The sequence below is a fragment of the Oratosquilla oratoria genome, chromosome 27, assembly GCF_046742065.1.
Source record: "Oratosquilla oratoria isolate Oo_2021 chromosome 27, ASM4674206v1, whole genome shotgun sequence".
In the NCBI taxonomy this organism is placed as follows: domain Eukaryota; kingdom Metazoa; phylum Arthropoda; class Malacostraca; order Stomatopoda; family Squillidae; genus Oratosquilla; species Oratosquilla oratoria.
In genome coordinates, this window is record NC_134803.1 from 16,632,361 (window position 1) to 16,654,875 (window position 22,515).

At 36.2% G+C, this 22,515-nt stretch overlaps 1 protein-coding gene across 11 annotated transcripts in view; it reads right to left on the reverse strand.

Moving 5' to 3' along the window:
• Vps13 (vacuolar protein sorting 13C) overlaps window positions 1-22,515 on the reverse strand; it is a 1,483,510-nt gene that overhangs the window by 809,553 nt on the left and 651,442 nt on the right. For 10 of the 11 annotated variants that reach the window (XM_076210284.1, XM_076210283.1, XM_076210278.1 and 7 more), the window contains one exon: window positions 12,922-12,954. The exons of the other annotated variant lie outside the window; for it this stretch is intronic. In XM_076210284.1, coding sequence (XP_076066399.1) covers window positions 12,922-12,954 — 33 coding nt within the window. The remainder of the gene's footprint in view (window positions 1-12,921; window positions 12,955-22,515) is intronic. 11 annotated transcript variants of the gene reach the window in all.

Genomic DNA, 22,515 nt, shown 5'->3' on the forward strand with positions numbered 1-22,515 from the left:
AACAGGCATGCACCAAGACAAAAGCGAGAGAGTACATTAAATGTTGGTTCAACAAAAGATGCAGTGAGGCAAAAGACAGAAGGGACAAAGCTTGGAAAAGGTGGAGAAAAGACAAAAAACAAAGCAAATGGCAAATTTATATAAACTATAGAAATGAGTATGTTAATGTGAGAAGAGAGGAAAAAAGGAACCATGAGAAGGATATTATAGATAAATGCAAAGATCAACCCAAGCTATTCTATCGGTATGTGAATGGTAAACTTAAAACCAAACAGGAAATGGTGAAACTATGCCAAGGAAATATAGAATACACAGAAGAATTAGAGATGGCCAAAGTCATGAACAACCACTTTAAATCTGTCTTCACCAGAGAGAAAATACAAAATTGGGACGTAGATAATAACAAACATTCTCCCCACATGAGTGAGTTTACATCACAAAAAGAAATATCAGAACATCTATCAAAACTGGACGTCAGAAAATCACATGGCCTGGATGGAATTGAAATTGGATTCTAAAGGAATGCAAAGAACAGACAAAATACACATCATAATAAATAGCTCACTCAAAGAAGGAAAGATACCTAATGACTGGAAAAATGCCAACATTGTACCAATATATAAAGGAGGAAACAAGGAAGAACCCACCAACTATAGACCAGTATCACTAACAAACACTATAGCCAAAATTTGTGAGAAAATCATCAAAAATAGATGGGTAAAACATCTGGAAGACAACATATAACCCAAGACAATTCAGGTTCAGACAAGGAAGATCATGCACCACAAACTTAATATGCTTCTACTTAAGGCTAATAGACATAGTGCAAGAAAGAAATGGATGGGCTGATTGTGCGTTCCTAGACTTGCAAAAAGCCTTTGATAAAGTACCACACAGAAAATTACTAAAAAAACTGGAACACATAGGAGGAATACAAGGGAACCTACTAAAATGGATGGAGGACTTCCTGACTGGTAGAAAGATGAGAGTAGTGCTCAGAGAAAAATATTCAGATTGGAAAGAGGTGATCAGTGGAGTACGACAAGGATCTGTACTGGCACCAATAATGTTTGCTATCTATATGAATGACATGGACGAGGACGTGAACTGTTACATGAGTGTCTTTGCTGACGATGCCAAACTGTTAAGGAAAGTAGAAACTGATAAGGACTGTGAAGCACTGCAAGAAGACCTGAATAGGGTATGGAACTGGAGTCAGAAATGGGAAGTGGACTTTAATACTAAGAAGTGTAGCATAATGGAGTTTGGAAAAAGCAAAAACAGAATATCAGGAAAATATACAATTGGGACCATGGAAGTAAAGAAAGTAGGATCCAAAAAAGATTTGGGATTAATTATCACAAACGACTTGTCCTATGATAAACAGATTAACAAAATTGTCGGGGAGACTTACAACTTGCTAAGATCAATAAAAGTGGCATTTGCATACTTGGACAAAGACATGATAAAAAAAATATTGGGTACATTGATAAAGCCTAGACGAGTATGCGGCGACATTGTGTTCCCCCAGTACCAAAAAGAATATAAAGAAAATAGAAAGAATCCAAAGAGCAGCTACAAAAATGGCACCTGCACTTGCAAACCTATCATACAAGGAGAGATTGGCTAAACTGGAGTTACTGACACTGGAGCAAAGAAGAGAGAGAGGTGACCTATTGACCATCTACAGAATCATGAAAGGCACAGAGATACTTGATAGAGAGGACTTACTTAACTGGGACAAGAGAAACACAAGAGGACATGGAAAGAAAATAAAAAAACATAGCTATAGAAGAGAACTGAAGAAAAACAGTTTTCCACATAGAGTTTTGGACACTTGGAACAAACTGGATAATGAAATAGTATGCGCAAAAACCATTCATGAGTTTAAAAGCAAACTAGACACTGCGAGATACAACGGCGGGACACAACAAGCATAGCTCCCCTTCCCGCAAAATACAACTAGGTAAATACTTGGGAAGAGATTCACAAAGTAGTTGTATCTCAATCAATTAGATCCCAAATCATTGAAATAGCTCATAATGGTCCAAGTGGTCATGTTGGAGTTTGGAAGACCTATAACAAAATTTTAGAGCATTTCTTTTGGCCCAATCTAAAAACAGAACATTAAAGAATATTTTCAAAACTGCCATGTTTGTCAGCTTGCTGGCAAGCCAAATAAAAAGATCCCTAAAGCCCCTTTATCTCACATCCTTGTGTCAGGGAACCCTTTTGATAAAATTATCATAGACATAATGGGGTCATTGCCAAAAATGCAAAAGGGAAATCAATACATTCTGGCTATAATGTGTCTACTTATGAGATTTCCCAAAGCTTTTTCTATAAAAAAGATGGATGCAAAAACCATTGCTAACACTAAATTTTTTCACCCAAGTAGGTTTGCCCAAAGAAATCCAATCTGACAGAGGGACAAATTTCACAAGTGAACTCTTTACCAATATACTAGAATTAGAGATAAAACAAACTCTCTCAACTGTATATCATACTGAGTCACAAGGAGCCCTTGAGCATTTCCACCAAACTCTTATTTAAATTCGGTAACAGCGAACAATCTGATTGGGGTGAGGGATTACCTCTCATGCTATTTGCCATTAGAGAAACCACTCAAGAATCCATGGAATATTTTCCCTTTAAGCTCTTATATGGTGAACAAGTGAGAGGACCTCTTAAAGTTTTAAAAAGTCAGTGGTACAATGAAAGCCTTAACCACCCCAAGCAGACTGTAAATCAATATTTAGATCAGTTGAAACACTGAATGAAGGTAGTTTGAACCAATGCTTTAGAGAACTTCAGGCTAGCTCAATCTAAAATGAAGAAGCATTTTGATGTTAAAACTAAAGAGGTTTTAAGCTTGAAATTGAAGTCTTACTTTATTTGCCAATTCTAGGAGCTCTCCTCTCAAATAAATTTCAAGGTCCATACACTGTGTCACATAGATTAAATTAAATTAAATTGTTGTACAAGACAGGCATAAAGACCCAAAATTAATGTAGATTTGTAAATTTAATTAAATATACCACCAAAGGAACCCTACTGATGAACAATGGAGACCAGTATCTTTAATTTCAAATGTTACCCCTCTTGATCCTACTCTTAACATCCCAAATCCACAAACCCCTAACTCTGCCTTACTTGATAATCCAGAGACATTTCTCTCTAACCTTCCTCTATCGCACCACAATGACATCATGCAACTCCTCACCAAACACCATACGGTATGTAGAGACCACCCTGGTCTGTACCATTGCTGAGCATAACATAGCACTCAAACCTGATGCATCTCCTCTCCACCAGAGTCCATACAAGTTACCCCCTCACAAACTGCAGATTCTTTGAGCAGAGGTCAACTGTCTATGAGAGACAGGACTAGCTATCCCCAGGACATCCCTGTCTGCTTGTGCCTAAAGAAAATGGCAAGTGGCAGCTCTGCATGGACTATTGTCACCTCAATGACGTTATGGTGAAGGATAGCCATCCACTTCCCCTCATTGACACATTAGTAGATAATGTAGGAAAGGTCGCTTATCTAACTAAAATGGACCTCTTCAAGGGCTATCACCAAATTTCCCTATCCCCAAAAGCCCATATATTATCCTCTTTTGTCACCCTGTTTGGCCTTTATAGCTATTGTATTCTCCCATTTGGGCTATGTAATCCCCCTGCTACCTTTCAAAGGGCCATTAATATACTCGTAACCATCTCTGCGTTACCTAACACCCATGCATACTTGGATGATCTCATTTTAGCAGATACCTGGTCCAACCACCTGAGCAAGTCAGATGCCCTCCTTGATCGCCTAGCAACAAACAGGTTTGTCATCAACTTGGCAAGATCCACATTTGGGAGTGCTACAATACTGTACCTTGGGTACATTGTGAGGAATGGACAATGCTGACCCAAACAAGCCAATATGGAGGCAGTCCTGAGATTTCCTGTTTCCTAGAATCGCAAATCCCTTCAATAGTTCCTGGAAATGGCAGGATATTACTGCCACTTCTGCAGGAACTTCTTGTCTCTAGCTGCCTCTTTTAATGCTCTCACCAGCCCAAAGGAGAAGTTTGTCTGGACCACCAAGTGCCAGAAGTCCTTTGAAGCACTCAAACAATTCCTAATCAATGTGGCAGTGCTTCAAACCCCTGACTTCTTCAGTCCCTTTGTACTGCAAGTGGATGCAGCTGGGGACAGAATTGGAGCTGCTTTACTGCAAACTGGAGCATCCCTGCACCTTGTCCACTGCCCTGGGTCAAAGGCATTGTCGCAAGACACAGCACATCCACAGCAAGGCCGCTTCATAAAACCAGTGACCCCCCTCTCCGTCCCCCCATGCAGAAAAGGAGAAGACGGGGAGAAATCTCTTCGGGCTGCGTCAAATTTTGCTCACACATACTATTTCACCCCCCATCCCCCTACCCATTCCACCTCATGCATCACAGCATCATCCCTATACAACCATTCTCCATTCACCCGTCTTCTGTTCTCTCCCGTCATTCCTCAACAGACATTCCCCTCTTCCCCAAAGCCCCCTTCACCCTATCCATCCATCTCATTCTAGGATGCCCCCCTCATGTTCACTCCCTCCACATCTGCCTTCCATACCTTTTTTACTAGTCTTTCTTCACTCGTTCTTTCCAAACCATCCTAATACTCTTTCGTCAATCCTATCTCCCAAGTCCCTTACCACACCTGTTCTCCTCCTTACCTCCTCATTTCTTATTCTATCCAGCCTAGTAACCCCCATCATACTTCTCAGACACCTCATCTCAAACACATTCCAACTCCTCTCTTCCTCTCTTATGTTCCATGTTTCTGCCCCATACAGTGCTGTTGGCACAATCACTCCTTCATACAGTCTCCTCTTAGCATCCATTCCCAAATGTCTGTTCCTCATTACACTTTATAATCCACTAAGGCATTTACTCGCTTCTCTCAATCTACATTCTACCTCCACCTGCACTCCACCCTTTCCTGCCACATCTGCACCCAAGTATCTAAAAATATCCACTTCCTCCAGTCGTTCTCCCTTAATGCTCACTTCCAGTCTGCGGCTACTTTCACCTTACTTTTACCCACATTCATCTTCAGCTTTCTTCTTTCACGCACTCTCCCAAACTCTGTCACCAACTTCCTCAATCCCTCCTCTGATCCTGCCACATGCACAGTGTCATCCACAAACTTAAGTTGATTATTAGAGATAGCAGATAATAGGAGACCAATGTGATTCCTAACAACCTTTTTATCTCTAAAATAACTATAGAATTCTTTGGGATTCTCTTTGGATCTATCAGCAATATTCATTTTGTATTGTCGTTTTCATTTTCTTATTGTCCTTTTTAAATTTCTCTGTATTAATACATAACTTTGATAGTCATTTGATGCACCCAAGCACTTATATTTCTTGTGAGCTCTCTCTTTTTAGCAATACTTTTTTCAGTTTCTTTGCCAAGCCATTTTCAGCAAGTCTGATTTGGGGGGACATCTGTCCCTAAAAGGAATGTAAGTATGAATCACCTTAGAGAGCGTATTTTGAAATATTTCCCACATCTGATCTACAGGTCTTTCGCTTAATTTTGCCTCACAATCTGTAAGCTGAAGCTCTTGATGTAGTCCTATGAACTGAGCTTTACTGAAATAGGGTATTTTAGAAACACAAGTACCTATTCTAAAAAATTTTAGTAGTTTGAGTCTAAGTTGTGATCGCTATTTGCAAGTTTCACTGAATTCTACATTGGTTATCATGCTTTCGCGGCTAGTGATCAATAGATTGAGTAAGTTTCCATGTCTTGTGGGCTCTTTTACATGCTGAACTAAGTAATTGTCACCAAGAAAATCAATCAAGTGACTACCTATTTGGCCATGTTCAAGGGTCATCCAATCAATGTCAGTAAAATTGAAATGACTCATTATCAATAAATGCCAGTTGCAGAAACTAGACAGTTCTTGAAATAACAGTTTGTCATCTGCCAATGATAATGTCTTTGGCCTATACATTACACCTACATTCATTTTTTGTCCATTTGTTTGGGTTAATTCTACCCACAAACTATCATATGCATACTGTTTCACTTTCTCTAAACTACAACTTAATGGAAGAAATCATAGATTTAAATATGGACTACCAAGCTGTACTTAGGGAATTGATTACTTTGCGTAAGAGTACTGAGCAAACAATTAGAGAATTAAGTAACCTAAAGAGAGAAATTGAAATCCTCAAAAGAGAAAACCAAAGAATGAAAAATGAGGACAAAAATAAAAATGATGAACTGAAAAGGTCAAAGAGGAATTACAAGTAGTGACTAGAAAGTTGGAAGAGTCAATTAAAGAACAGACCTCATTGAAATAAAAAATCAATGGGAACAAGAACAGGAAAATAAAAAATATCTTTTAGAGAAATAGTACAGAAGCAGATGAAGGAAAATACAAAATAAACAGTTATGAAAGTAATTAAAGAAAAGGAAAATTGGGTGAGAGGTACAGTTGACAAAGGTAAGTGCACTGTGGTCCATGGTATCCTGGAAAAACATGATATGTATAAATACTTGAGAGAAAAGGAGAAGGTAATAGCTAAGGAAATTTCGTAAGAATACAGGATGAAGGGCAAACTTTTGATAAGAAAATTGATGAGATCCAGAGAATAGGCATATATTCAAAAGAAAAACAACATAGACTTATGAAAATAAAACTAAGAACTCAAATGATAGCTAAGGAGGTATTATCGAAAGTGGTTAAGTTGGGAAACAGCGACAAATTCAAACATATATGGATAAAAAAGGAAATGAATGATGAGGAAAAAGAGAAAGACAAAGCTCTCAGAATTGAAGCCAACGATAGAAATGAGAAAAGAACAAAGACAAAAAAACAAGTATATTTGGAGAGTGCTGGATTTGAGACTGAAAAAATGGTACATCAAAATAATGGAAACTTAAATAAAAAAAAAGAGAAGAAAATATCAAACTAAAATTGGCATACACAAATATCGATGGCATATCTGGAATTAATGAACTAAATGACTATCTGGAAATAGAGAAACATGACATTATGGGAATTATAGAGACAAAACTGAAAGGACCTCTATCAACATGTATAGTGGGGCAAGGTCTATACAACCACTGGGCGAAAAATAGAACAGACAAGTAGGGAGGAGGTGTCACGATATTGACCAAAAAGGGTCTAAATGTGACAAAGATTAATGAACGCAAAGACAATGTATAATTAATTATCAAAATTGTAAACAAAAAGATGAAAAGCACAAAATTTGTAGCAGTGTATGTACCACCAAAAACACAGGCTTGGTCTGATAGCGATCATTCTAAATTACTGGAAGACACAATGAATGTGCTAAATGAGTTACTGAAAGAGGGTGGTAACATAGTAATCATGGGCGATTTTAATGCAAAGGATATAATCTGGGAAGAAATGATAGTGAAAGGGGGAGAAGAACTTTGGAGCAACACTCTACTGGATATGACCATCGAATACACCTTAACACATAGCTCCCCTTCCCGTAAAATACAACTAGGTAAATACAACTAGGTAAATACAATGGGTTAAGGAAAATACTACATATAGAAACAATGAGGAACCGTTGAAACTAGACTTAATATTAACTTCTGAACCAGATATTGTGAACAAAATGGAAAGAGTGACCATATAATAATAGAGTTTGAATTAAAAGAACAAAACAATGTAGGTAGGAATGATATACATAGAGAAGGAAGATTAATGTACAACTAAACTGATTTTGTAAAACTAAGAAAAAAATTCCAAAACACCAACTGGGATAAATTCTCCAAAGAGGAAACAAAGTGGCTCGACAAAGAAACTGAAAAAAGTATTGCTAAAAAGAGACAGGCTTATAAGAAATATAAGTGCTCGGGTGCATCTAATGACTATGAAAGTTATGTATCAATACAGAGAGATTTAAAAAAGACAATAAGAAAAAGAAAACGACAATACGAAATGAACATCGCTGATAAATCCAAAGAGACTCCCAAAGAATTCTATAGTTACATTAGAGATAAAAAGGTTGTTAGGAATCACATTGGTCCACTATTATCTGCTGACGGTCAACTTGAATATTCAAATGAAGGAATGTGTAATATCTTAAACAATTATTTTAGCTCGGTATTCGTAAACAAAACACCTCAAAGTGAATTCCAAACTGAAACCTGTGAAAAGTCTAGGGTAAACTTACTCACTACGGTAAATATAACAAAAGAAAAAATTAAAAGGTGTATAGACAAACTCAAAGTTACTAAAACACCAGGGCCTGACGGTTGACATCCAAGAATCTTAAAGGAAATTAAAAATGAGATTGTTGTTCCATTAGAAATTATTTTCAAGAAATCCATCATATCCGGAGATGTCCCAAGAGAATGGAAGCTAGCTAACGTTACTCCCATATTCAAAAAAGGTGACAAAAAGAAACCAAATAACTATAGGCCTATAAGTTTGACTTCAATCGTAGGAAAAATAATGGAAACTATTATCAGAGATGCTATCGAATATCATTTAGAAAGTAACCATTTGATAAATGATAGCCAGTATGGTTTCAGACGGAAACGTTCTTGCGTGACTAACTTACTCGAATTCTACAACACAGTTATCTCGAATTATGACACAAGAAACAATATAGATTTAATATATCTAGACTTTGCAAAAGCTTTTGATACCGTCCCACACGAAAGACTAATTACTAAATTAGCTTTACACGGAATAAGTGGTAGCCTATTAGGTTGGACTAGTAATTGGTTGAATGGTCGAAAACAGAGAGTTGTTTTAAATGGAAAAACTTCTAAATGGAAAAATGTTACAAGTGGAGTTCCTCAGGGTTCCGCTCTTGGGTCACTTCTATTCATAGTATATATAAATGATATAGACCATGGACTAAAATCTACTGTTTCCAAATTTGCTGATGATACAAAACTGTGCAGAGTGGCAAATGATCACTCAAACCAATTAGATATTCAAGAAGATTTAGATCAATTACAGCAATGGTCTGAAAAGTGGCTAATGAAATTTAACACAGTAAATCCAAGGTAATGCACATAGGTAAAAATAACAGTAAGTACGATTACAAGTTATTTGGAAATTCGTTAACAAAAGTGGATAGTGAAAAGGATCTCGGCGTAATTATCAGTAACGACCTCAAATCATCCAAGCAGTGTATTTCAGCCTCTGAGAAAGCAAATAAGATTCTGGGACTGATTGCGCGATCTTTTGATTTCAAAAGTCCATCACTCATTAACAAGCTATATAAATCGTTAGTTCGTCCACATTTGGAATATGCTGTTTCCGTATGGTCACCGAATCTCATTAACCCCTTCCATACGGTGCCGCACACGTAGGCGTCATGGACTTAGATCTCGGTGGCAGCAGCCAATGCCAGCCGTACGACGTGTCGTAATAATACTCGCATCATAAAATATAGTCACCGCTTATATCGATCGTTCTCTCTTCACCCGTGAATTTTGATATCCATAGAAAATGCGATTACAAAAGAATTAGAAAGAATGTCATTATGGAGGGGTGATTACAATAAATATAATCAAGACGCCGATATGGCAGCCTCGCAAATACACTCGCTCCCCATGACGCCTACGTGTGCGGCACCGTATGGAAGGGGTTAAAGACATTGACAGACTGGAAAACGTACAACGGCGAGCCACAAAACTGATTCCAAATATAAAAAATAAATCATACGAAAATCGATTAAAACACATGAATCTGTTTTCCCCAAAAAAGCGTAGACTCAGAGGTGACTTGATACAGGTCTTTAAGATTTTAAAAGGAATTGACAACTGTCACTCTCTCCCCTTGTACATCTCATCACCTTACTTTTGCCCACATTTATCTTCAGCTTCCTTCTTTCATACACCTTCTCAAACTCTGTCACAAACTTCCTCAATCCCTCCTCTGATCTTGCTACAAGTGCAGTGTTGTCAGCAAACAACAACTGGCTTATTTCCCTTTTTCCCCATTTTCTTTAACAATCTCCAATCCCTGACCCATTACCCTTGCATTCACCTCATACACTACCCCATCCATGTATAGACTGAACAGCCAGGGCGACATAACACATCCCTGACGAAGTCTCACCTTTACCTCAAACCATTCACTCTCTCCATTTCTTATCCTAACACAAGCTACTCTCGTAAAAACTCTTGACTGCTCATAACAGCTTTCCTCCTATCCCATATACCTGCAGTACCTCCCACAGTGCCTTCCTGTCTACCCGGTCGTAAGCCTTTTCCAGATCCATAAAAGCCATATTTACATCCTTACCTTTTCCTATAGCTTTCTCACATATCTGTCTTACCACAAAATTCTGATCTACACAACCCCTACCTGTTTTCATTATTTTTCAACTTTTTGTTTCCACCTTTCAGCTCTGCCAGTTCTTTTTTTAGTACACTTATCTCTTCTTTCATCTTATTGTTCACTTTTTAAGTCAGCCACTTATTGTTGAAGTTTTTATTTGTTTTCCATAGATTGCTTGGTTCTTGCTTCCATGAACCATCCACATTTCTCATATCCCTCTCTATGTCAATAATTCTACTAAAGAGTCTTCTTTTGTACTCAATGAATCCAGAAAAATTAATTTCATTACCACTGTCAAATAGAAACCTTTTGGTACCTCTTGATCTAAAACCTAGATTTATATTTTGCTTCACTCTTGCACTGGTAGTCAACTCTGTGTATCTGTTTACATTTGACCACAACAAACAGCCATCTTGGGGGCCCTCCAAGCAGTCAACAATCTCCTGCATTTTACTTCAATTTCACATTTCATATGTTATGATTTAACCATTTCAGGTATCCACAAGCATTCCCCCTCCTATAAATCACACTCTAGGTATTCTATAATTGAAGCACTGTTGAGATGCTTTGTATTTAACATTTCTCAGAAGCACCAATTTATGCGTGTTGTCAGTAAGGTGTATGGGAGGATGTAAACTGATAGGATTACAAGGAGAATAGAATAAGTGATTAGGAAAGGAGAGTGAGTTTAGAAGAGTAAGAGGGTGCATAGATTAAGTATTTACAATATGAGAGATATGTGAGAAGTTTATGGTATTCTGTTAGTGCTTGTGAAATGTGCGAAGGGTGTGTGTGGTGTTTAGGGTTCTGGTATATAATTATGTTCCTATAATTTTCATGTGACAGGTGCTGCAGTTTCCAACTTACAAGAAGTTGCACTCCTTGTTCAAGGCAGTGAGGAGAGGAGGACACCTGCCTACAAAAAGGAAGCAGACTCCACAAAAACCAAGCCAAATGGACTCAAATTTCCCTACTTATCCAAGTTCCAAGGAGGAGTGTCTCCGAGGGGATGGCACCTTGTCTCCAGACTAACCCATATAGTTCTATTCTCCATTCTGTGACTAAACTACCTCAGACTGTCCTGTTTGCCTCTTTAAATCTCAAGTGTACTCCAGTCCATTCCCAAACTCTTATCATTCCTCACTTTTTCATAACTTCATGCTCATGGTACTTAATAACTCATAATTCTCAACTCAAGTACCTCTTTCCACTGTCTGCACATGATATCTTTCTCATGTATTCATCACCCAGTCCTCCCTCCTGCTGTTTCATTACACGATAACACCACTCTCCCTCATCCTGACAAGAAATAGACTGAGCTAATAAAAATAAATCTGGCCTATGTCATCATTTCCTCATTTATCTCCAACCACTTTCCATTCACACTTATCTTTTGCCACCTCCCTTTTTTGCTTGACAGATATTCCTTTTGTATCCAATGCCCTCTTCATCCCATCCACCTTATCCTATGTCTTTCCCTCAAGTTCCCTACATCCACCTCTCCTTTCCAGTCAAATCTTTGCTAATCTTTCCTCACTCATTCTTCCTATATATCCAAACTTTCTTAGTATTCATGAAAATTAATATCCATGTGAACAAGCTACTTAAACACAGCAAAGGAAGCATGGACTGGGAGTGATTCCTTTGCCTTGTTTAAGCAACTTATCTCAGTATTCCTTTATCAACCTACCTGCCAACTTTCCAGCCTCCAGAAGCATATCCATAATATCATTCACTGCTCTATCAACAAACTAAAAGACAGTACATTGCTGCATGCCAGACCACTTGATATCCATCCCTCTGTATCCTTTTTCCCCCAAAAAGACAGTCCACCTGGCCAGACTGCAATGTGGCCACCATCTAGTCCTTTTATGCTACCAGAAGAGGCTGGTTGACAGAATTACAGATAAATGCCCAGGATGTAACACTTCCCCCTAAACAACACATTATGGAAGACTGCATTGTACACAATCATACATGCCAACAACACAGTATACACTCTATAAAAGATCTGTGGACAAACCTGTTCCAACCATGGCATTCCTCAATGGGACAGCCTAGCCAGACAGTCTAGGGAATGACAAAAAAAATTCCATACCTACTATCCTCCTCACCTTCGTATTTCTCATTCTATCCACCCTCATAACCCCCTCCATACTTTTTAAGCTTCATCTCAAACACAAACATGTTTAAGCTCATCCTTTCTGTCTCCAAATTCCAAATCTTTGCTCTATACTGTGCTACAGTCACAATCATTTCCTTTTACAGTCTTATCTTTGCATTCATCCCCAGACACCTATTTCTCATGACACTTTCCATTATCCTCAGTACAACTATTGCTTTATACATTTCTTTAACTTTTCATTTCCTTCTATGTTTCCAGGCATGGGGAATTAAGATCTGATGCTACTGTACAATACTTCAAACTAATACAACAGATTTACAATGCACCTTATATTTCTATTGGGGAAAAAATGCTGTCCTCTTACAAACATCTACCTTTACATAAATCTACTCTAAGCTATGAAAAAGAAACAATAAAATAAATTACGAGTACATAAATAATTTCATATGAAATCTTACTTTCCAAGAAAGCTCATCAGGTTTTGTCTCAACCTGAAAGAAAAGTAGCAGTCTTGTACATAGAAAAAAAGTGCATAATCATGGACTAGTGAATGAAAAATAATTCCCAGCTTTAAGTCACATACCATTAAACAATCTATATCAAATGTACTACTAACAAGGAGCTCTATGAAACATCACAGTTTGAATAATACCCATGCTTTTCATTTCATGCTTCAAATACTATACAAAAATTAAAATATATATCATCATGGTATAATGAATTCAATTTATTTGCATAAACAAATTACTATTCTGTTTCTTAAAATATTCATTCATTCATTCATTACAAAATGTATATAAGTAATGTATCCCTGTGGAAAAGGAATCTGGTGGAGGACCAGAGAAGTATTTATATAAATCCATATTACATATAAAGAAAAACGGGATAAATACGAATATAGTAGTTTTAGTGGAATTACTTTTTGAGTATAATTAGAACATATGGTAGGGTAATGAGAGGATTTGGAGTAGAACAGAGGGTAGAACTGGGGAAGAACAGTGGAATTGTGAAATGTAGAGGGTGTATAGATCCCTTTTTTGTATTAAAAAACTTATGCATGAATAGATAAACATACATATATACACACAAACATGAATGAAGGCATGGAGTGCTATATAAATTTTTTTGCAGATGATGCAAAATTACTTAAAAAGGTAAAAACGGAAGAGGACTGCAACTCATTGCAACAAGATCTGGACACAATATGGAATTGGACTCAAAAGTGGGAAGTAAAATTCAATATTAAGAAATGCAGTATAATGGAATTTGGAAAGAGTAGAAACAGAATATCAAAAGATTACAGAATTGGGGAAGAAGAAAAAAAAAAAAACTATGAAAAAGATCTTGGAGTGATGATTGGAAAGGACATGAAACCAGATAAGCATATAAATAAGATGTTCGGAGAAACCTATAACTTATTGAGAGCAATCAAAGTGGCATTTACTTATATGGATGAAGAAATGATAAGGAAAATACTAACTACACTACTGGTAATAAGACCAAAACTTGAGTATGCAGCATCACTTTGGACACCCAGTACCAAAAAGAATATTAAGAAACTAGAAAGATTACAAAGAGCGACAACAAAACTAGCACCGACACTCGCCAAACTAACATATGAGCAAAGGCTATCCAAATTGAACCTACCAACTCTGGAACAAAGAGAAAGAGGAGATTTGCTATCTACAGAATAATGAAAGGAATGGAAGTTTTAGACAGGAACGACCTATTAGTATGGGAAAACGGTAAAACAAGACACGGAAAAAAATTGAAAACGGATAGTTATAGAAAAAACTTGAAAAGGAACAGTTTCCCACACAGAGCGATAAATACATGGAACAAATTAGACAACAAAACAGTATGTGCTAACACTATACAAGATTTTAAGATAAAACTTGATGTGGAGAGATACAAAGACGGGTCACCACGAGCATAGCTCCCCTCCCGTATATTACAACTAGGTAAATACACACACACCAACACTCTCAAAACTATCATATGAAGAGAGACTAGCAAAACTTGAACTACAGACACTAGAGCAAAGAAGAGAGATTTGATAGCTATTTACAGAATCATGAGAGGCATAGAAATTATTGATAGAATCTGATAAAATGGGATGATAGAAATACAAGAGGACATGGAAAGAAAATCAAGACAGCTATAGAAGAGATGTGAAAAAGAACAGCTTTCCTCACAGAGTAATAGACAGTTGGAACAAGTTAGATGAGAAAGTGGTGTGTGCAAAAACAATACATAAATTTAAAAATAGTTTAGATGAAATGAGATATGAAGATGGGACACCACGAGCATAGCTCCCCTTCCCGTAAAATACAACTAGGTAAAACTAGGTAGGTAAATAAATTATATATATATATATATATATATATATATATATATATATATATATATATATATATACACATATATACATATATATATATATATATATATATATATATATATATACATATATATATATATATATATAAATATATATATATATATATATACATATATATATATATATACATATATATATATACATATATATATATACATCTATATACAGGTAAACGTCGACTTACGATGGCCGCGACTTACGATTGTTCGACTTTACGATGACGACGACGACGATATGATATATTTAACCCCTTCCATACGGTGCCGCATACGTAGGCGTCATGAGGAGCAAGTGGATTCGCGACGCTGCCATATCGGCGTCTTGATTATATTTATTGTAGTCGCCCCTGTGTTTTTACATTCTCTCAAATGTGTCCTGAATCCCATTCTCTGTGGTTTCCAAAATTCGCGGGTGAAAGAGAGAACGATCGATATAAGCGGTGACTATATTTTATGATGCGAGTATTATTACGTCACGTAGTACGGCTGGCATTGGCTGCTGCCCGCGAGATTTAAGTTCCGTACTGAAAATACATATTATAGTGTTTGAATATGGTAAAAAGGATAAAAATAATTAAATAAACTACTGTACATGTTTAATAGGCTATATTCAGTATCTCTGGTGGTTAATATACAGGTAGGCTAGGTACAGTGACCACGGAACAGAGTGATACACAAATTGGGGATCGACTTACGATGAAATCGTCTTACGATGGCTCTATCGAAACCTAATGCCATCGTAAGTCGACGTTTACCTGTATATATATATATATATACATATATTTATATATTATATATATATATACGGTACAGTATACACATACACACATATTTGTATATACAAAATACACACACACACGTCAGACAGACGGCGAGGATTGATGTCCTGAAGAAAAAGTGAAGTTTTCGTGGATCTCAACGCAAAGGAAGTACCTACTGTATTTGCAGGGAAGGGGATTGCTCGTGGTGTAGTGGGAAAGTGAGGAAAAAGGAGAAGGGGAGGGATTACTATGGGAAATGGAAGGAAATGAGGAAGGAGAGGACTTGGTCCAGGCAGGCAGACGCCATGTAAACAAGCGTGGGCCAGAGCAATTTAGTGATGATGAAGGGATGTGAAAAAGAACAGCTTTCCTCATAGAGTAATAGACAGTTGGAACAAGTTAGATGAGAAAGTAGTGTGTGCAAAAACAATACATGAATTTAAAAATAGTTTAGATAAAATGAGATATGAAGACGGGACACCACGAGCATAGCTCCCCTTCCCGTAAAATACTAGGTAAATACAACTAGGTAAATACACACACACTTTTGTCGGATTCACGGCATGGATTGGAACTCCGGAAAAAAAACGCATTTTTTGTGGATCTCAACTACGAGGAAGTACCTTATTGTATTTGTAGGGAAGGGGAAATCTTGTGTAGTAAAAAGGTAATGAAAGGGGAGAAGGGGAGGGATTACTGAGGGAAATGGAAGAAAATGAGGAGGGAGACGAACGGGCTCCCCCTGACAGCAGGAAAAATGTAAATAAAAGATCAGCTGATGACACTGGGGAAATAAAAAATATCAGTAAAAGCATTGAGATTAGAAATATAGATAAGAGCAGCACAATGGAAGGTGAAGAAAATAATTTCCAGGGATTTAATGAGGGGGGGGGGCCCCGACTAGAGGAGAAACTTGAACAAATGGCCGAACATTGGGAGAAGAGGTTCGGTAACGCAGCAAAGATTGCGCAAAGAGTTGAAAACTGGAAAAACTTGAAGTGAACAAAAACTTAACTAAAGAAATAGAAGATTTAAAAAGGCAGTTAAAAGAAGTAAAAGAGGAGAATGAGGAATTAAAGAGGAATAATAAAGACAATAAAGAGACCGTAGCAAAGGAAGCACAGGGTTGGAAAAAAATCCAAGAAAACAGTAGAGTTGCATTCACTGACATAATTAAACATCAAATGAAAGAACTGAAGACTCAGTTATTAAAGTGATGAGACAGAAGGAGAACATAGTAAGGGACTTAGCAGATAAAAAGAAATGTATAATTATATTAGGAATGGAAGAGAAATATAACCCAAATAGAACCACAAGAATCAATGAGGAAAAAGAAAAAGCAGTTTACTAGAATTAGTTCAGGAAGATGAACCTGAAATCATGAAACAAATTTAAGAGATGTAGACTTGGGAAGTATAGTACAGATAAGTCCAGACCAATTAAGATTAAATTCTGGTCACAAATGACGGCAGAGAATATCTTAGCAGAAACAGGGAAACTAGCAACAAGTGAACAATATAAAAAGGTATGGATAAAAAGAGAAATGAATAAAGAGGAAAGAGAGGAGGAAAAAAAGAAAAGACATGAAGCTAAGGAAAAAAACGAGAACAGAACAGTCAGAAAAAGATAAATTCTATTGGAGAGTAGTGAATATGAAAGTAAGGAAATACGACATACTAGAGAAAAACAAAAGAGAAACAGAGAATACAATGAAAGTGGCAGAAAACTAAAAGTGTCCTATACAAATATAGATGGATTAATAACAGGACTGAATGAGCTGAATCATTATCTGAAGGAAAAAGAACCGGACATAATGGGAATTGTAGAAACAAAATTAAAAGGTCCACTACCACCCAACAGTGTAGGACATGACGCACATAAATATTGGATTAGAAACAGAGAGACAAAACAAGGGGGTGGAGTTATGTTCCCGACTAAGAAGGATATTTACGTGAGGTGTGTCACATATGGAAAGAATACAGTAGAGATGATTATGATCAAAGTGGAAGACAGAGATAAGAAGAGCAGAAAGTTTGTAATAAATTATGTGCCTCCCAAAACAGCCTCATGGGAAGAGAGTGAACATAAGAGTATGTTAGAAGACACAAAGATAACATCAAATAAGATAATGGAAGATGGAGGAAGAATAGTTATGATGGACGACTTTAATTGCAAAGAAGTCTGCTGGGAAGAGATGACAGTAAAGGGTGGAGACGGCTCATGGGGAAATGTTCTACTTGACATGATTATTGACCATACAATGACACAGTGGATACAGGAGAACACTAGGTATAGAAATGAAGAACCATCGAGACTAGACCTAATAATCACATCTAAACCTAGAATATTGGAAAAGATTGAATATAAGACACCAATAAGTAAAAGTGACCACATATTGATTGAACTGGAACTAAGAGAGGAAAAATACATGAAAAGAAATGAACAATATAGAAAAGGAAGATTGATGTATGAAAAAACAAACTTTTATAAAATATGAAAATTCTTTCACAAAGAAAACTGGGAAGAAATATACAAAGAAGAAACAACAGTGGAAGATAAATGGAATATTTTGACAAAAATTTATAAAAAAAAAAAAAAAAAAAAGAGTGGAAAAGTATGTCCCAAGACAAAACCAAGAAAAAGAATATAGAGAATATATAGAAGACCCTACCAACTATAGCCAAAGTTGTAGAGAGTTAAAAGACCAAATAGATAAAGCTTGGACCAAAATTCAATACAAAAGGCCTGATAAATGTTAAATATATACTTGTTATAGAAATGAATATGTACAAGTGTGCAGAGAGGAAAAGAGAAAATATGAAAAAGATGTAATGAAAAAATATAGAGATCAACAAAAATTATTTTACAGATTTGCAAACAACAAACTGAAAAACAAACAACATTTGGAGAAATTAAGACAAGGAGGAGTTGAATACACAGAGGAAATAGAAATGGCAGAAATCATGAACAAGCATTTTAAATCAGTGTTTACAAGGGAGAACATACAACCTGAAGAGATCGAATGGAAAGAGAAAGTCCCCCCTATGAAAGAAATAGAAGTAACAAAGAATGAAATAATGAAACACTTGAGTCATCTTGATGACAGAAAATCGCATGGACCAGATGAAATAGCAAACTGGATTTTGAAAGAATGCAGAAATGAACTGGCAGACAAAATACATAGCATAATAAACAGTGCCTGGAAAGAAGGAAAAGTTCCAGAAGATTGGAAGACCCTACCAACTATAGACCTGTCTCTCTAGCAAGTACAATAGCAAAAATTTGTGAAAGAAATGTCAAAAGTAGATGGGTAAAATATTTAGAAAAAAACAATGAGCTAAATCCAAGGAAATTTGGATTCACACAAGGACAATCATGCATCACCAATTTAATATGTTTCTATTCAAGGCTAATAGATATAATACAAGAAAGAGATGGATGGGCTGATTGTGCATTTCTAGACCTAAAAAAAGGTTTTGACAAAGTACCACATAAGAAGTTGCTTAAGAAATTAGAAACTGAAGGAGGAATACAGGGCAAACTGCTGAAATGGATGGAAGACTTTTTGCAAGAAAGAAAATTAGGATGAAGTAATAAGAAAAGTTCCACAAGGAACAGTTCTGGCCCCAATAATGTTTGCTATATATATCAATGACTTGGATAAAGGAATTGAAAATTATATGAGCTTCTTTGCAGATAATGCAAAACTGTTGAAAAAAAGTGAACACTGAAGAAGATTGTGAGTCGCTACAGAGTGATCTCAATAAAGTATGGGAATGGAGTAGGAAGTGGGAGATGGAATTCAATACTAAGAAGTGTAGTATAATGGAATTTGGAAAAAGCAAAAAAAGAATAGTAGGATCATATAAATTGGGAGAAGGAATAAAAAAAGTAGAAAATGAGAAGGACCTAGGAGTCATTATTATGAATAATATGTCACCTGAGAAACATGTAAATCAGATTTTTGGTGAAACTTATAATTTAATAAGAACAAAGTGGCATTTACGTACCTGGATGAAGAAATGGTGAAGAAAATACTAATCACTTTGATAAGACCAAGATTGGAATATGCAGCGACAATGTGGTCACCAAGTACAAAAAAAATGTATAACAAAACTTGAAAGAATACAAAGAGCAATTACAAAATTGGCACCAACACTCTCAAAACTATCATATGAGGAGAGACTAGCAAAACTTGAGCTACAGACATTAGAGCAAAGAAGAGAGATTTGATAACTATTTATAGAATCATGAAAGGCTTAGAAACTATTGATAGAGAAGATCTAATAAAATGGGATGATAGAAATACAAGAGGACATGGAAAGAAAATCAAGGACAGTTATAGAAGAAATCTGAAAAAGAATAGCTTTCCCCAGAGTAATAGACATTTGGAACAAGCTAGATGAGAAAGTGGTGTGTGCAAAAATAATACATGAATTTAAAAACAGTTTAGATAAAATGATATATGAAGATGGGACACCACGAGCATAGCTCCCCTTCCTGTAAAATACTAGGCAAATACACACACACACACACATTTGTCGGATGGACGGCAAGGATTAGAGTTCTGAAGAAAAAGTGAAATATTCGTGGACCTCAATGCAAAGGAAGTACCTATTGTATTTACAGGGAAGGGGATAACTTGTGGTGTTGTGGGAAAGTGAGGAAAAAGGAGAAGGGGAGGGATTACTGACGGAAATGGAAGCAAATGAGGAAGGGGAGGACTTGGTCCAAGAGGCCAGACGTCTTGTAAACAAACGAAGGACCAATGATTCTGGTGATGGGATTAACAAAATTGTAAAGATTAGAAATATAGATAAGAGCAGCACAATGGAAGGTGAAGATAATAATTTGTAGGGATTTAATGAGGGTGGGGGGGATACCAACCTCCCCCGATTGACAAGACTAGAGGAGAAACTTGATAAGATGTTCGAACATTGGGAAGACACGTTCGGTAACGTAACCAACATTGCGCAGAGAGTTCAAAGATTGGAAGAACTAGAGAAGGCAAACAAAAATTTAACTAATGTAATAGAAGAATTAAAAAGACAATTAAAAGAAGTAAAAGAGGAGAATGAGGAATTAAAGAGGAATAATAAAGACAATAAAGAGGCCATAGCAAAAGAAGCACAGGGTTGGAGAAAAATCCAGGAAAACAGTAAAGTTGCATTTACCGACATAATTAAACAGCAAGTGAAAGAACAAACTGAAGACTCAGTTATCAAAGTGATGAGACAGAAGGAGAATATAGTAAGACTTAGCAGATAAAAAGAAATGTATAATTATATTAGGAATGGAAGAGAAACATAACCTAGATAGAACTTCAAGAATCAGTGAGGAAAAAGAAAAAGTAAGCAGTTTACTAGAATTAGTTCAGGAAGATGAACCTGAAATAATGAAACAAATTGAAGAGATGTTTAGGCTCAGAAAATATAGTACAGATAAGACCAGACCAATTAAGATTAAATTCAGGTCACAAACAACAGCAGAGAATATCTTAGCAAAAACAGGGAAGCTAGCAGCAAGTGAACAATATAAAAAGGTATGGATAAAAAGAGAAATGAATAAAGAGGAAAGAGAGGAAGAAAAAATGAAAAGGAAAGAAGCTAAAGAAAAAAACGAGACCAGAACGGAGTCAGAAAAACAAGAATTCTACTGGAGAGTAGTGAATATGAAATTGAGGAAATGGACCATAACAGAGAGAAACAAAAAAGAAACAGAGAATACAATGGAAATAACATAAAGTTAAGAGTGTCCTACACAAATATAGATGGATTAAAAACAGGACTGAATGAACTGAACGAATATCTGAAGGAAAAAGAACAGGACATAATGGGAATTGTAGAAACAAAATTAAAAGGTCCACTACCACCCAACAGCATAGGACACAATGTTTATATGTTGTTATAATTCCTCCAGAATAGTAATAAAAAAAATTGTCGTTGAATTCTATCTTTCCACGTGCATCCTTTACGTGCATTTTGTCTTTCTGCATGTATATACAACTACAGAATCTATCACTTCTAATGTAAATTTGGTTTTATGCCTGTTATATACTTGCATATGTTCATAAATAGTATAAACAAATCAATTAACTGATATAATAAAATAAGATGAAATGATGGAGAGGGTATAATGAGATGACTCCAGTCTTGGAAGAATACAGTTAACAAAAAAATTCTGTAGGATATATTTTGTAATATGTATATATATAGTCGAACAGATCATAAGGGTTTCAGAAAATTAATTGGATTAGAATTAATTGGATTATTGGATTAGAAACAGAGATAAAACAAGGGGTGGAGTTATGTTCCTGACTAAGAAGGATATAAACGTGAAGAGTGTCACATATGGAAAGAATAGAGTAGAGATGATTATGATAGAAGTAGAAGACAGAGATAAGAAGAGCAGAAAGTTTATAATAAACTACGTGCCCCCAAAAACAGCCTCGTGGGAAGAGTGTGAACATAAATGTATTATAGAAGACACAAGAACAACATTAAACAAGATAATGGAAGATGGAGGAAGAATAGTTATGATGGGCAACTTTAATTGCAAAGAAATCTGCTGGGAAGAGATGACCGTAAAGGGTGGAGAAGACTCATGGGGAAATGTTCTACTTGAGATGATTATTGACCACACAATGACACAATGGATCCAAGAGAACACAAGGTATAGAAATGAAGAAGAACCATCGAGACTAGACCTAATAATATAATCACATCAGAACCTGAAATAGTGCAAAATATAGAATACCAGGCACCAATAAGTAAAAATGACCACATATTGATAGAACTAGAACTAAATGAGAAAAAATACATGAAAAGAAATGAACAATATAGAAAAGGAAGATTGATGTATGAAAAAACATATTTTGATCAAATAAGAGAA